This window comes from Drosophila persimilis, unplaced genomic scaffold (genome assembly GCF_003286085.1).
Source record: "Drosophila persimilis strain 14011-0111.01,24,50 unplaced genomic scaffold, DperRS2 tig00000124-arrow-pilon, whole genome shotgun sequence".
Classification (NCBI taxonomy): Eukaryota; Metazoa; Arthropoda; class Insecta; order Diptera; family Drosophilidae; genus Drosophila; species Drosophila persimilis.
The window spans coordinates 12,813,141-12,827,526 of NW_020825294.1; the positions used below are offsets into that span (position 1 = coordinate 12,813,141).

At 44.1% G+C, this 14,386-nt stretch overlaps 4 protein-coding genes across 5 annotated transcripts; 2 read left to right on the forward strand and 2 right to left on the reverse strand.

Annotated features, from left to right (window-relative positions):
• Positions 1 to 2,605: 2,605 nt before the first annotated feature.
• LOC6597977 (LIM/homeobox protein Lhx3) lies at positions 2,606 to 4,956 on the reverse strand. Its single transcript, XM_026987540.1, has 6 exons — positions 4,653 to 4,956; positions 4,324 to 4,535; positions 4,078 to 4,258; positions 3,848 to 3,999; positions 3,587 to 3,781; positions 2,606 to 3,496 (listed from the first exon to the last, which is right to left on the reverse strand). Exons 1-6 carry the CDS (start codon positions 4,952 to 4,954, stop codon positions 3,219 to 3,221), a joined length of 1,320 nt encoding a protein of 439 aa, XP_026843341.1. The 5' UTR covers positions 4,955 to 4,956; the 3' UTR covers positions 2,606 to 3,218.
• Positions 4,957 to 5,859: 903 nt separating this feature from the next.
• On the forward strand, positions 5,860 to 7,735 carry LOC6597976 (phenoloxidase-activating factor 1; the record flags this gene model as incomplete). The annotated part of the gene is made up of 4 exons (XM_026987493.1): positions 5,860 to 5,978; positions 6,060 to 6,244; positions 7,285 to 7,586; positions 7,640 to 7,735. Coding segments are annotated over 4 exons (702 nt in total), but the record flags the coding sequence as incomplete, so codon positions are not given.
• A 1,353-nt stretch (positions 7,736 to 9,088) lies between these two features.
• LOC6597974 lies at positions 9,089 to 14,012 on the reverse strand. The gene is made up of 2 exons (XM_002023076.2): positions 13,518 to 14,012; positions 9,089 to 9,346 (listed from the first exon to the last, which is right to left on the reverse strand). The coding sequence occupies exon 1, from the start codon at positions 13,806 to 13,808 to the stop codon at positions 13,563 to 13,565; it is 246 nt and encodes an 81-aa protein (XP_002023112.1). The 5' UTR covers positions 13,809 to 14,012; the 3' UTR covers positions 9,089 to 9,346; positions 13,518 to 13,562.
• Positions 9,103 to 13,528, forward strand: LOC6597975 (insulin receptor). 2 transcript variants are annotated; one of them, XM_026987551.1, is made up of 8 exons: positions 9,103 to 9,144; positions 9,777 to 10,503; positions 10,564 to 10,644; positions 10,714 to 10,874; positions 10,942 to 11,067; positions 11,148 to 11,501; positions 11,564 to 11,867; positions 12,060 to 13,528. In XM_026987551.1, exons 2-8 carry the CDS (start codon positions 10,036 to 10,038, stop codon positions 13,485 to 13,487), a joined length of 2,922 nt encoding a protein of 973 aa, XP_026843352.1. In that variant the 5' UTR covers positions 9,103 to 9,144; positions 9,777 to 10,035; the 3' UTR covers positions 13,488 to 13,528. The 2 variants fall into 2 exon arrangements, with proteins under 2 accessions (XP_026843352.1, XP_026843351.1); XM_026987550.1 differs by lacking the exon at positions 9,103 to 9,144 and having other exon boundaries at positions 9,444 to 10,503.
• Positions 14,013 to 14,386: the final 374 nt, after the last annotated feature.

Consider the following 14,386-nt stretch of genomic DNA (forward strand, 5'->3'; position numbering starts at 1 on the left):
GCATGTACAAACGTATGGCTAATGGCTTTGTAATTTTATGTTGTATTTCCTCTTTTTATACCCGATACTCCAAATGAGTATAGGGGTATATTAGATTTGTGGGGAAAATGGATGTCCTTGTCTCATGAAACAATATCTTGCCACGCCACCTACCACCACATAAAAGACAAAAATCTGTCGCATCCTCCATTTTTAGGGTACAAGAAAATGAAAAACGCACAATCATAGAAACTTACCATATCATATCTACCAGATTGATGAGTCTGGATCAGATCGGAATGTTGGTCTGACTGATTTTCTGTTTTTCCCTCTCAAACTCTTTGTCGTTCAATGTTAGCGTCCTCTGGCGGCGGAGGACCATACTGACCAAGTATCGTGTATAAATGTAGAGTGGCGGCCGTAGCAGCGACTCACAACGTCCCCCGCCCGTTTTATGTTGTATTACCTCTTCTTTGTTAGTATATAATGGTCAAGCTTTACTTTCGTTTCATTTTTACGGCACTTAGCGTATGATATTTATTAGAAATAATCACTCCTATCTGCAGTACTTCTTTTGCTTTTGGTTGTGCATTGCCGAGTTTAGAAACAACAATTTTCCAACCCATTTGTATGATCATTAAATCCACTGGTACAGTATGGTATTGCATAATTGAGCATCTAAACTGTTAAACCACCGTCAAACAATTCAAATACGTGGTAATAATATACACTACTGGTCAAAATAATAAGTTCATAGTTATCGTACTCATTTGATATGAAATAGCTCGAATTTTGTTGAATGTATGGATGTCAATTGTTTATGTTTGGAAAAGTTACAGTCTTGCTGGATGGGCAAAATAAATAATAAAATATTATTGAGCGACGAAACGAAAAATAAATCTTTTTGGAGAAAAAGCTATACGTTATGCAGTGGCCAAGTCATTCTCCTGAAACCCAATAACAAGAAAATAATACAAAATGTTGATACGATTTGTGTTTTTGGTTTTGTAAACTTGCTGTACTTATTATTCAATCAATATTCAATATTATTCAATCGAACACAAACTGAGTATATATGTACATATTTGAAGTGTGAAATTAATTTGTTTCAGATTATTATAATCTACTGTAGGTCGGAACACTAAAAGTGAATTAAATTTGTTCCCTACGTTTATTGAAAAGGTCAAAAGCGTGTACTTATTATTTTGACCAGTAGTGTACATTCAGACATCATTCAGGCACATAATGCGTATATACGTTGATGCCTCTGCGATGTGATTGTGCTTGTGCAAAAAAACCCTCTGCAATTTCGGTACGAACCGTTACCTTTTTACGTTTTTATGTGCCCATTAACATAGCTAAGCTGTGAGTAAATTGCCAAAGTTTGACTTGTGACCATTATTAAATTAAATATATTTTTTTATATTTATTTATTTTCTCTATGCTATACTGTAAAATTAAATTAAAGTGTGGCAACGGACAGGGGTAAGGGGCTGTAGGTGTCTATAGCCATAATATAATCTTTACTAATCGTTAATTAGCGCCAATTATCCCCAACGAAATATCCTTTGAATCACACTGAATGTTTAGGGGCTTTGGTTTATATAAATTATATAAAACAATAACAACAATAACAAAATATATAATTATCAGAATAAAAATTATCTAATAATAAATTTGAATTTGCTTAATCGAATTGTACCCGATAGGTTTCATGTCTACATGTACACCCAAAAATATGCTAAGAAATCGCTTTTCAGAATTATACAGTCTAGTTTTATTTTAGGTCAAGCAGTGGCCGTGGCGCCACCTGCTCAGTAGCGCCATTTACGTTCATTTGTGTAGGCTTTCAAACTAAAAGAAAACTGAGCTCTCGATTATCGATTCACCGCTAGCACAGTAAAATGACAACAATAAATCGGGTTTTGCAGAGAGATGTAGACAAAATTAAAGCATTTTGAAGGCAACAAACTATGATTTTAAGAAAAATTTTTAATTCCAAAAATAATTTTATTTGGCGCGATTTTTAAATGAAGCCAGTCACGTATTAGCAAAAAAAAATAATGAGATTTATTATTGCCACTGTGCAGTTCAGGATACACCATTGCTGCCAAAGTTGCAGTAAGATAAAGTGGATCGTGTGACACCAGCTGTTACTCGCGAATACCTTTCAAATCACAATCTACAAATAAATATTTTTCGATAGTACCTCAGAAAATACAGAAAACATTTTTCACTTCCAAAATATGACTTTCACTTCAGAAACTGCTGAGTTTTTTAATGAAAAATAAAAAAAAACCAAAAACCAAAATCTGTTGGAAGAATTCCAATCGAATTCCTTCGTTTTATCATTTGTTTTACGTGGTTGCTTTTTTACTGACATTTCTATTCTGTTGAAATATTTTTCGTTTTTGGGTTTAGATATACATAACTACGACATCACGTTTTCGTAATTGATATTTCTCCTATGCAATTTTGTTGTATTCCTATATAAAGCAATAAATAACTTGTTTTGGGCTCGAGTCTTACATACGTATGCATATTTCGCTCTACTACCATACTCCGCATTTGTTTGACGCTATCGCTATACAGACTTAATTTAATTTAAAATTCAATTTTAGAGTTCATTCACTATACACAAATATACATTATTTACAATTAAATATCAGGGCTACAATGGTAAATGATAGAGCGGCTTTCCAAGATGTGATGTAATCAATTAAGCTTTAAGGTAAGTACCAATACGTATTCTGTGTTCAGTTCACCGATCCGATGCCGATGACCAAGTAAAGAAAATGAATTATTTTGAGCAAATTTTGTAAGGGTTTGGTTTATCTAAAATAAAAAAATAAGGCTGTAAGGGTTATGCCATGTGGGGGCGACTCGGACCCCATCAACAGATGTCCTGCCTACCCAAAAAGTTGAGAGATGCTTCTTGCTTTTGTTAATTTTAGAACTATGTAATTGATATTTATGTTTCGCTCTTGATCAGGATCTGTATGCCGGACACGAATCGGTATATAAAGACGCACCCAAATGGCATTAACTTGAAATCTACAATCTTAACTCAGCTGCGTTGCCACATCTCCTGACTCACTCCCGTTAACCGATTAGCTTCGCTGTCGCTGTTACTGAGAGCTTTCAACATGGCGCTGCTACAGCTTCTGTTGTTGTTGCTGGGCAGAGAGAAGAAGACTGCGGGACTGCATCTCAAAATAACGCAAAAGCAGATTTGAGTATCAGTAATGTACGCTTGGCGTTCCGGGGTTTGCGTTGGTGACATTCGCACTGGCTCCAGCACTGCCGCTGCCCCCGTTGTTGTTGCTGTTGCTGGTGTTGTTGTTGTTGCTGGTGTTGTTGGTACTGGCCGAGTCGCCCAGCCACGAATCGGGACTCGGCGGAAAGTCAGGATAGCCCTGTTCGGGGCTCGAGTCGTTGCTCAGGTCAGAGACGTTGTTGCTACTGTGCAGGCGGTGATGTGACTTGCTGGTGTGCAGAGTAGAGCCCGTCGCATGATCTGAGCCGGGATTCGGAAAACAGACGTTAGACACAGACTGGGGACTCCTCTCTTTTCTGTTTTCGTAGAGAAAGCACGCGAGCCACTCACCTATATTGGTGTACACAATATTGTCTGGATAGGAGCCAAACGTATGGCTCTGGCCGACTGGCGGCGGCGAGCGACTGCTCGGCGGGTATTGTGACGGACTAGAGCTCCCATGCATGTAGGAGCCACGTATGCTGTGCGGTGAGGCGCCCTCATCCAGGCCCAAATTGACGGTGCTGTAGCTGTCGTTGCTTAGATCTGTTCCGAGGACACGGCCAATAATACCAATGACTTATTCTGCTATCAGGCAGAGGACAAACTTACCATGATGACTGAAGCTGTCATAGTCGACCTTTAGTTCATCCTTGTCGAGGAATTTGTCAGTGCGTGGCGAACAGTTCCCCTTCATGGAGCGGAAGTACTGACTCCATCGGGTGCGTCCCGCATCCTTTTTCAGTCGCTTCTCCTTGGCCCGCCTGTAATGTTGTTAGAAAATGCAACTAAGGTTAGTGCCGTTACCACTTAAGACAGATATCTGACAGATAGACACCTACCTGTTTTGGAACCAGACCTGGACCACCCGCATATCTAGGCCCGTGTCCTGCGACAGCTGCTCCCGAACGTGTCGGGCTGGCTTGGGGCTGTTGTTGTAGGCGGTCTTCAGGGTCTCCAGCTGCTTGGCGGTGATTGTGGTGCGGGGACGCTTGTTCGGCTGATCGCCGTCCAGGTAGAGACCTGCAATTTAACCAAGAATCAAATCTAGCCATTGCCTTTTGCCAAGGACCTCTCACGTCACGCACCCTTTGCCTTGGCCTCCTCGTAATCGCGCTTGCAGATGAGCTTGCGGTCCTCCATCAGATAGAATTCGTCGCCCGTGTTGAGAGTGCGGGAGCACATCGCGCACAGGAAGCACTGCAGATGATAGACGTGGTCCTGGGCCCGGCGCACCACCTGCGTTGGCGGTATGCCCATATCACAAGCGGAACACTTTGTACCGTACCGTCTGTTCGACCCAAACATTGGCAATGGGGCAAGGGGAGATTTTTCATTAAACCGGCGACGCTTCAACTAGGCGGTGTCCCTTCAGCCCCTCCAGCCACTCCGGCTGGCATTAGAGAAATTTACTTACTTGAAAAAGTCCTCCTTGCAGAAAAGTTGACCGTTGCGGGCGAAGCACTTGTCGTTGAGTTGGCCGTGGCACTCGCTGCACTGGAGGCACTTGGCGTGCCACGTCCGCTCCAGCACCTTCAGGATGAATCGGTCCAAGATCAGTTCGTGGCAGCCGCCGCACTTTGGTATCGTGGCTGTGAGGAAATCTTTTGTTAGTGGCTTTCGTTTAGGCCAATCGTTGAGGCGAATCGTGTTATGTATATGACGACTGTTTGTGGGGCTAAACGTTCTAAATTTTCTGATCGGTTTAAGATTACCCATTTGTTTATATATTTGTGCGTTTTTTTACTCTTCTCAGTCCAATATTCATTAGGCAACAAATATTGTAATTGAGCAATTTGATTCAAATTTGATTTTTCTTTTGTCGTCTATTTGAAAAGTGCCTATTCTAAAAAGGTAATCAAATACAAAGCAACCGATGCAATCTTACGTTTTCAATTCAAGATGACATTTTCTCTCTGACGCAAACATTTCAGGGAAAGTATACAACTCTTAAGATCTTAAGATCAAAGCCGAAACCAATAAAAATCCAAGGGCATACTATAACTTTTGAAATACTTCTCTCATAAAATTTGGTGTTGGAAATAATTCAAATTTTAAATTGTATATATGTCTTATTACCTTCTATATAAATGCATGTATGCATTTAAATGACATTTTATCGTTTCAGCTACTTTTTGGCTACTTACTTATTCTGCGATGGTTCTCTTGAGGGAATTACCCTAGTTGATTTTGGACGCCATACCATGGGCCATGGCCGTGCTTGGGTTTATAAAGAAGTGGTCAAAGGAATTTGTACCTCGCTAGTTAACTGGGATGCAATTGTGAGATTGCCATCTTTCCCAAGCAGAAAAAAGCTTGGTGGGATTCTTGTGCACAACTTGATCAAGGGTGACGTAGATAGCCCTGATTTGTTGAGCCGCATAAACTTCACGATTCCTAGACCCACTAGATACTATACATATACCGTTGTCCCTTCCGCTTTGTAGATCGTATTATTCCTTGCATAAACCATTAAGGGTCTTTTGCTCGGATTATAATTCCCTTTACCATATTATATCCATTATTATCTCTAAGCTTACAAATAATTCAACCCCTGCTGCAACGCAGTGTAAGGGTAAGTGGCACCTGATGTTATCTGATGATTCGAGTAGCCATGATGTGCGCTTATTTCAGATGTCAATACGGGAGCCTTTGCCTATCCATGTGCTGGGGCTGTCATCGCGCGCCGTGTCATCCTGACGGCCGCCCACTGTGCGCTGGCCAAGGCCGATGGGCATCGACTGTAAGTGGGTCACAGACTCCAGTGGCAACCGGATGGACTCGTACTTATCGGATCTAATCGACTTTCACTCGACTCTTGCAGGTCGTCAGTGCGCGTGGGTGAGTACGACACCTCCAGCGATCCGGACTGCGCCAACACCGGGTTCTGCGCTCCACGCTCCGTGAATCATGCCATCAGCCATGTGATCGTCCATCCAGACTACAAGCAAGGCAGCTACCATCATGACATTGCCCTCCTGGTACTCAAAACGCCGCTCAACTACTCGGGTAAGTGCCAATAAGAGGCATAGTGATAGAGGAGTATTCGTGAATGGGGTCCCAGGGGGCGGTTCCGCATGGCAGTGTCAACGTTAATTAAAAATCGTTTTGTTCTGTCATCTCTACATCCACTCGCTCCAAGTTCACAAATGTCGACCATGCTCCATGTTTACCCTCCATCTGGGTCGCATGTCGCTAATTTAAGGTTAGGATCCCATCCCCCACAAGAGGGGACTGTACTGGGTATGGCTTACTGGTTGCTGGTTGCTGTTGATCGCTTAATTGGGCGGCGTTGGGCTTTGGTGCGTGCTTGCTGTTGCAGCTAATGACTTGAGCGCGACCTGGGCAATGGTCCGCTTTGATTTTCAGCTTTTAGTTTCGGCTCAATGGCTACGAACTTTGGATTCAAGATTCTGCATAGCTTTGCGATATATTGTAGAACATGGAAGGAGACCTGAAGCTCAAGCCAGTTCATTTTCTATGTGGCTGTAATGTAATTCTTTATACGTTCTAATCAATCATCGATCGATCATGGCTGCAGAAAAAGAGAAAAATTCGTAGGACTTGTAGACCGAGATCTTTTTCAGCAACAACGGAAGAATACATTACATTAATAATTCGTTCCATTGAGATCTTTTTGAGAACTGTTGCTTGATACTTTTAAATTGTTGGTTGCCGACTGAAAGATTGGCCTTAACCGAAACGTGATGATGAAAGCGTAAAACTTTATGGCAGTCACTCCAAAAATATCACAACAAATAAGAGTCGTTACAGACACTGGACTCAAGATCCGAAGATCCGAAATCGATTGGCTAATTGCATGGTGTCCACGTCGCAAGCAACACATTATGTGCGAACCAAATTGGGCGTTACCCAGATGGCCGGCCAACTTGTTCTTGGTTACCCTTACTGCCTTATAATGACCAATAAAAGAACGTGAGCCGAACACGGGATTAATCAATGGGTCATGGCATGCAACAATGTTGCTACAGCAGCCGGACCTAAGATTAATAGCAGCCCTCCCTCCCATTTATATGTATTCTCGGTAGTGGCCACACAGCCGATCTGTCTGCAGAAGACACGCGCCAACCTGGTGGTGGGGAAGCGGGCGACCATCGCCGGATGGGGCAAGATTTCCACGGCGAGTATTCGCCAGCCTGAGATGACACATCTGGATGTGCCGCTGACCAGCTGGGACCTCTGTCTGCGCAACTATGGCTCTACTGGCGCCCTCGAGTCTCCCAATTCGATTGAAGGACAATGGATGTGCGCCGGCGGCGAGGGCAAGGATGTTTGCCAGGGCTTTGGCGGAGCGCCCCTGTTCATACAGGAGAACGGAATCTTCTCACAGGTACAGGTGAATTGTACTTCGTTGGAATTGCAAGCTAACAGTCCCTTCCACAGATTGGCATCATGTCCTTCGGCTCTGACAATTGCGGCGGACTGCCGAGTGTCTTCACGTCCGTAACACAATTCACCGACTGGATACTAGCAACTTAACCCAATCATTATATTACGTCAGATATCAATAGTGAATTTAGCATTATAAACTATAATTCAAATATATTTTTTAAAGTCAATATCCATTGTATGTAATACATACATAGGTACATATGTAGTGCATGTACTTGTATAGCACCTTCCATTGATCTTATATGTGGATCAGAGCACTCGCATGCACCCAATCAATTAATTTAATTGAATTAATTGAACTTTGACACGAACCATTCGTTGCTGCTTGAAAAATATGAAATGATCTTCTATACAAATGAGCTTCACTTACTCTTAAAGTCGCAAGTCGAGAAATTTTGTGGCCGGGCTGGAGTCGGATCATTATTATAGCCAGAAAAAGGAAAACAATTTTACTGTTCGGCCTTTCTTTCTCTCTCTCTTCCAGAGTAACTTAGTAATAACTCAAAGAGCGCACGTATCGACAGCAAAAACTCCGACTGTCCACTTTTAATTTCAGAATCGAATCAGCGGAATTTAATTTCGCATAGCCCTTCATAGCTGAAGGGCGAAACCAATCAATTCTAATCAAAGTCTGTTAAAAGCGGATATATTTATTCAATTTTCCTTCAGCTCAAAAAGAGTTCAAGTACTATAGTACTATAGTATGTATGCCACAAATTCAAGTGTGTACAAATTTCGTGCTCATATTATGAATCAGCATAGTCTATGCTGTCAGAACTTCTCTTTCCCGCTCGTTAAAGTTAATAACTTCTTGAATGCTTGAATGCTTCTGTACCGTATAGGATTCCTCTGACTTGATTTCCTGCTGTCTGTCTGTCTGTCGGTGTGTTGTGTGTGTGTGTGTGTGTGTGTGTATGTGTGGGACTGTCTATGTATGTATACCGATTCTGGGGCCGACAATCAATGCCAAGCAGCTGTTGGAGTCAGCTGTTTTATGAGCTGGTTGGTCCTTGGCCAAAACTCTTAGCCGAATGCAGATGCTGGCGGCCAAGAACGAAGCAGTAAAAGTCCGAAGACTACACTGAGAGAATTAGTGGGCATCAATCCGAGCCCAGAACGATTCCATTGCATAAGGTATGGTGCCACTAGCGCAAACGACGCATTAATTTGACTCTTAACTTTTTCTCGGAAATCAAACGCCCTTTTAATCAATTTACGGCCTGCGTCTGATGCGGTAATACAGAAAAGGCCCCGCTGGGGCAGTGTATCAACTGTTTTGGATACCCCAGGGTCGGCCGCATAAGACACTAAATGAAAAATCAATTTGTTTGCTCTCCACAGACAGACGAGGTCCGGTCCCAGACGGCCAGTCGGCAAATGATCGTTGCGAGGGGCACATCGTCTGAACATTCTCCCCAAACTGCAGGTGTCGTCGTGAAATTTCTTCATAGTCTACGATTTATTCTTGCGTGATTGCTTACATCGAACAGTTTGGGGTTTGTTATAGTAAAGAAATTAAACGAGTGCTTAATAACTACAGACTGACTAACTAACAGACAGTCGTTCGAAATTCCGTGAGCCTCGAAGAACCCGATTCTATTAAATAAAATGATACATCTACTTGTACATATTTGGTAGTTCAGCGATCGAGAGATTGTGACGATGCGGTCAAAGTTATAGTCATTGTCCAAGGCGTTTCTGAAAGGATAGGAAAACATATGTATGTGGCTGTTACAAAATTTGGTTAAATCACAAAATCCAAGTAGTATTATACAAAAAAAAAACGACTCGAACTTATCGCATCGCATCAATATGATCTTCAGCCGTGGCAAGTTTTGAGATCACCCCAGTTCAGGGTAAGCCCGCACCGCACACTCTCATGCACTGAATCGCTGCGAAAAGAGACGGACAGCCTTTTCCCGTAAACGTGAGACAGGGAATAGAGCGTAAAGTAAATAACATGAATAGCCAAAGAGAAATAAAACAGTACAAACAGAAAACATACAAATAAATAATGTGTAACGTGCGTATACTACATACACACGTACATCAATTTTTAGTGTCCAGTTCCATTGTTTGTGTGTGTGCGTGAGTGCAAGTATTTGCTTATTCTGGAGCTTTTCGACAGCTAAGCATCAGCAGTGTCCAAAAACAAAGAGAAGAAACCCCTTCGGGAGCGCAAACTCGTGTGATTTTTCGCCCCCGATTGCGAGCTGAAACATCAGCGCGAAGAGCCGCTCTCATAAAAATTGGGCTAATCAAGATGGGCGGCCAGCGAGCGCGCTAATTAGCCACACGGCAGCAAGAGTGCAAGAAAGACGGCGCAAGTGCAATACATACATATGTACATAACTGTAAGAATATCGGATCGAAAGCAGAGCTAAGCAATGTGGAGGAGCGTTCGGTCTCAGCAGAATCAGCAGAAAGAGCAACACGCAGAGAACAAGAATCAAAATCACAGCATGGGTTTTGGCCACAACGTTGTCGGTCTGATTCTTTTGGTGCTCACGGTCTGCTGCGGCGTGGGTGTGGGTGCGGTTGCGGCAGCTGCGGGCCCGGAGCACGAGTGTACCAGCATCGACATTCGCAATGAGTGCAGCAAAATGCACCTGCTGGACAACTGCACCGTGGTTACCGGCTACGTGATGATCACGCTCATTGCCACCCATCCGTACTGCAACTACTCAACGTACAAGTTTCCGAAGCTGAAGGAAATTACCGAATTCATGATCTTCACGGAGGTGCGAGGACTAACCCGCGTCGACGAAATGTTTCCAAATCTGACTGTCATACGCGGCCGTCGGCTGTTTCTCAACTACGCCCTGGGAGTGACCAATATGCCGGACCTAGAATACGTAAAAGAATAACAGCAATGCCAGGTAGAAATTCCAATCAACGCTTCCCTCCCTTTCCAGCTGGAATTCCCCTCGCTGGTGGCAATCCAACGTGGCCATGTATACATTGGAAATTGTCCCAAACTCTGTCAGCACGAAGGGGTTTGTGTAACAGGTGAAATGTTTCAGTTGTCATGTATAATGCTGCATTTGCCCTTCCTCCCCAACTAGGTTAATTGGGATCTTCTGACCCTTAGCCGGGGTGAGAATCACATCATGGTTGGATCCAGCAGGTGCAACACAAGTGTCTGCAGGGGATGCGACTCTTCCTACTGCTGGTCAACGTTCAAGTGTCAGCGGTCCCAAAATGACAATGTCGCCCACTATAAGGTGTAAGTACTCGTAAAGGCCTTGACAAGTCATGGGGCCAATGACATTTAATTCCGCTACACTGTACAGAAAAGTTGACTACTGCCATGACGAGTGTCTGGGGGGCTGTCACCAAAACGGATCAGCAACCGCCTGCCAGATCTGTCGCGGAATCAGCGACGAAGGCGTCTGTGTGAAGAGGTGCCCGGAACGCAAGTGAGTTAGCAAGGCTCGAAGATGGCAATTTTTAAATTTTATTTTTTGATGCCTCATCTTAAATGTAATTCCTTTTGCAGGTATCTCCTGGAGCAGTATCAGCGCTGCTACACCCAGGAGGAGTGCGTGAAAAAGCACAACCACTTTACATTCGTTTCTCAGTGCGTCGGCTTCTGTCCAAGTGGCTACAGGGCCAATGAGAAGAACGAGTGCATGCGCTGTGGACCGCAGGAGGCCTGTATCAGTGTATGTTCGCCCGAACCGTCAAGCAATGCGATCACCATTTACAATCTTGGAGACGCAGAGGAGCTCCGTGGCTGCCAGATAGTCAATGGAAGCCTGATTATAACCATACGCAATCAAGTGAACGAGACACAGCTGGTCCAGAGCCTGACCAGCATTCGTGAAATACGTGGACACCTTAAAGTATATCGGTACGCATCGCAACGGACAACGGTAGGTTGTCATCAGTGAGTAAAATCTCGCCTTTTTGTAGATCGTCCCAGCTTAGAAGCCTAAAATTCCTTAGCAAATTGGAGCGGATTCATGGAGATCCTCTGGAGAATCGCCACTACGCTCTTATACTCTATGACAACAAGCAACTGGGCGAACTTTGGAAGCCAGAGAGTAAGCTGGAGTTCGTGGAGGGTGGCATGTTCATGCATCGCAACAACAAACTGTGCAACAAGCATATGAAGGAGTTCCAGGGTGTCGTGACTCATGACAGGTCACTGGATTCATTGCAGACCAGCGACCAAGAGGTTCTCTGCAGTCCATCAAAGTTGCTGCTATTTGTACAAGTAAGCTAAGTCAATCCACACATCATTAAAACCGGTACTCAAAAGTACATAAATAGTTATCTTTCCGTCTGTCCGCCCATCCGTCCGTCTTTCTGCCCTTGTTTAACGCTTAGGTCTTAGAGATGATTGTAGCTGGAGCAAGCTGATTTGCACACTCCCGTTTCTTCGTTTTAATCATATCTTCACTTTCAGAAACGCACACATCGCACTGTGAAACTAAGCTGGCCTAAGTCCCAAACCAGCCATGAGCTTGAATTGGTCCACAGACCATTGCCGCCAGGAGTATTTTATCCAGAGGAAAGCGAGCTGGAAGCTCCAGTGTGCATACGCATCAATTGGCAGCGCCGCCTTCTCTTCCCCGATGAGCTTTCCGAAAATGGTACCCACTACTACTTCGTTTTAGACAAGCTAGAGCCGGACACTCGGTACGCCTGCCTACTACGAACTTTCGGAGGTGATCTCAGCCAGGAGGCACGCAGCGATCTGCTTTACGTGCAGACGGAACGGGACATACCCCAGCCACCGCTGCTGGAACTTGTAAGGAAAACAGATAGTTCGCTGACAGTGCGTATGAAGAGTCATAATCACCATCACTATATGTTGACTGTATATGAGCTGGAGGACGATGAGGCTTACATCGATAGCCGCGATTACTGCCACCAGCCCTCCTATTTGTGGCAAGATATGGATGGCGGGCAATGGCGAGCATTTGAGGACTACGATGATTGTTGCGCACACCAGGCGGAACAGGCAGACGATCATTACTTTATTGCAGAGATGCGAAAGCAGTATCGGTGCAGCCTGGATAACCAAGATCAGTGTCACGATTTGGACCAGGAGCATGCCCCTCTGCTGAGGGTGCAACTACCCTTCAACACCTCGGAGTACGAACTCCGCCAGCTGCAGCGGTATCGACTCTATTCACTCCAGCTTCAGGCTTGCAGCGATCTGGGATGCAGTAGCCACACTACGCTCAACGAGCGCACCAACTACACACTGGGAGCGGACCTACTGACCCAATTGACCGCCTGTCGTGTCCCAGACAGCAACAAGTACATCCTTCGCTTTGCCGAGCCCGTCCAGCCGAATGGGCAGGTGGTCAGCTATGTAGTACACTATCGCAACAACCTGTCCGACAGCCATATGAGCTGCCTGACCAGGCTGCAGCACGCCACAGCTGAGTACGTGTACGCGGCGCAGCTGAACGTAACCTTCAGCGAATGCGCCGTCCGGGTACATTCCCTCGCAGGAGACGTGCTGACACCTTATGTGGCAATCACTTGGTGCAGTGAGCAGGAGCAAATACTTCCCCACAGTAGACCGACAAAGCAACTTAACACCTCGCTAGGTGTCTCACAGGTGAAAACAGCCTCGTCTCATTCACGCGGCATAAGCATATTTTTGGTTTGCTTCCTCTTCGGCTGCTCGCTGTCGCTAATGTGGATTTTTTACAAACGCCGGTGCTGGCGAAAACTGCCTGGTCTCCGTCGCTATGTACCCGTGGTACAATGGTTGCGAGAGCGCCATCATACAGAAGATCGCGAGATCCTCGTAGATGGCTTCGAAACAGTTCGTTTTCAGAACAACAACAACAGCAGCCCGGATGATTATCGAATGTAAGCCTAAAACAGATATTAAATCTCAACTTACGAATACCAAGAGCGAAGTCAGGCAGGCCTTCGATTGCAGGGCGAGTTACATAGACGATGTGGGCTTGGTCGTGGAACAAGCATCTTCCTCGGTTTCAGTAGCGCCACTAGCCAGGAGTATTGCTGGAACGCTGGTTGAGGGCATCGCCAAAACCTCGTTGTCCGAGGGGGGGGTTGGCGTGCGCGGCGTCACCACCTGCTGGCGCGTCTTAATCCGCTCCAGCTTCGCTTGTTCATACTCCTTCAGTTCAGATAGCTTTAGTTGAATAGTTTGGAGTTCTCGGCGTCGCATCTTTTCTTTTGTGTAATAACTATCTATTCGTTAGAGAATGAATACTTTTTTGGATTACACCGGACTCCGGATATATGCAATAAAATAACATAAACAACTTAAATTTTACCGAAGGAGTTCTTGTTTTGTTTTGTTCATATCTATACCGATGAAAAAAAAATAATTTAACCCACCTAACCCCCTTTCATTTAAAAAGATGTGTAACTTGACTGAAGCTGCGGAAATTAGTTATGTTTGTAAATACTTAAGATAGATCTGTATTTACTTAAAAAATAAAAAGACCACGACATCTTTCTCGTGAACTGCGCTAATATTCTTCAAGTTTCATAATTTTGGTGGAATTTATTTTAATATCAACTGGTCGGCAATGGGTTAATTCCTCTTTGTCCATGATCGGAAATAATAATTCTCGATTTGGATATTCGGTTTAATATTGGGTAGTACTTTTTGACCTGCACACATAACTTTTCTACAAGATTTGCTACTTTTAAGAAGTCCTTTTCATTGGATTGTTTATAAAATAAAGATGGCATTAATAAACAAACACAAATAAACAGACGCAGTTTTTAAAAATTAAT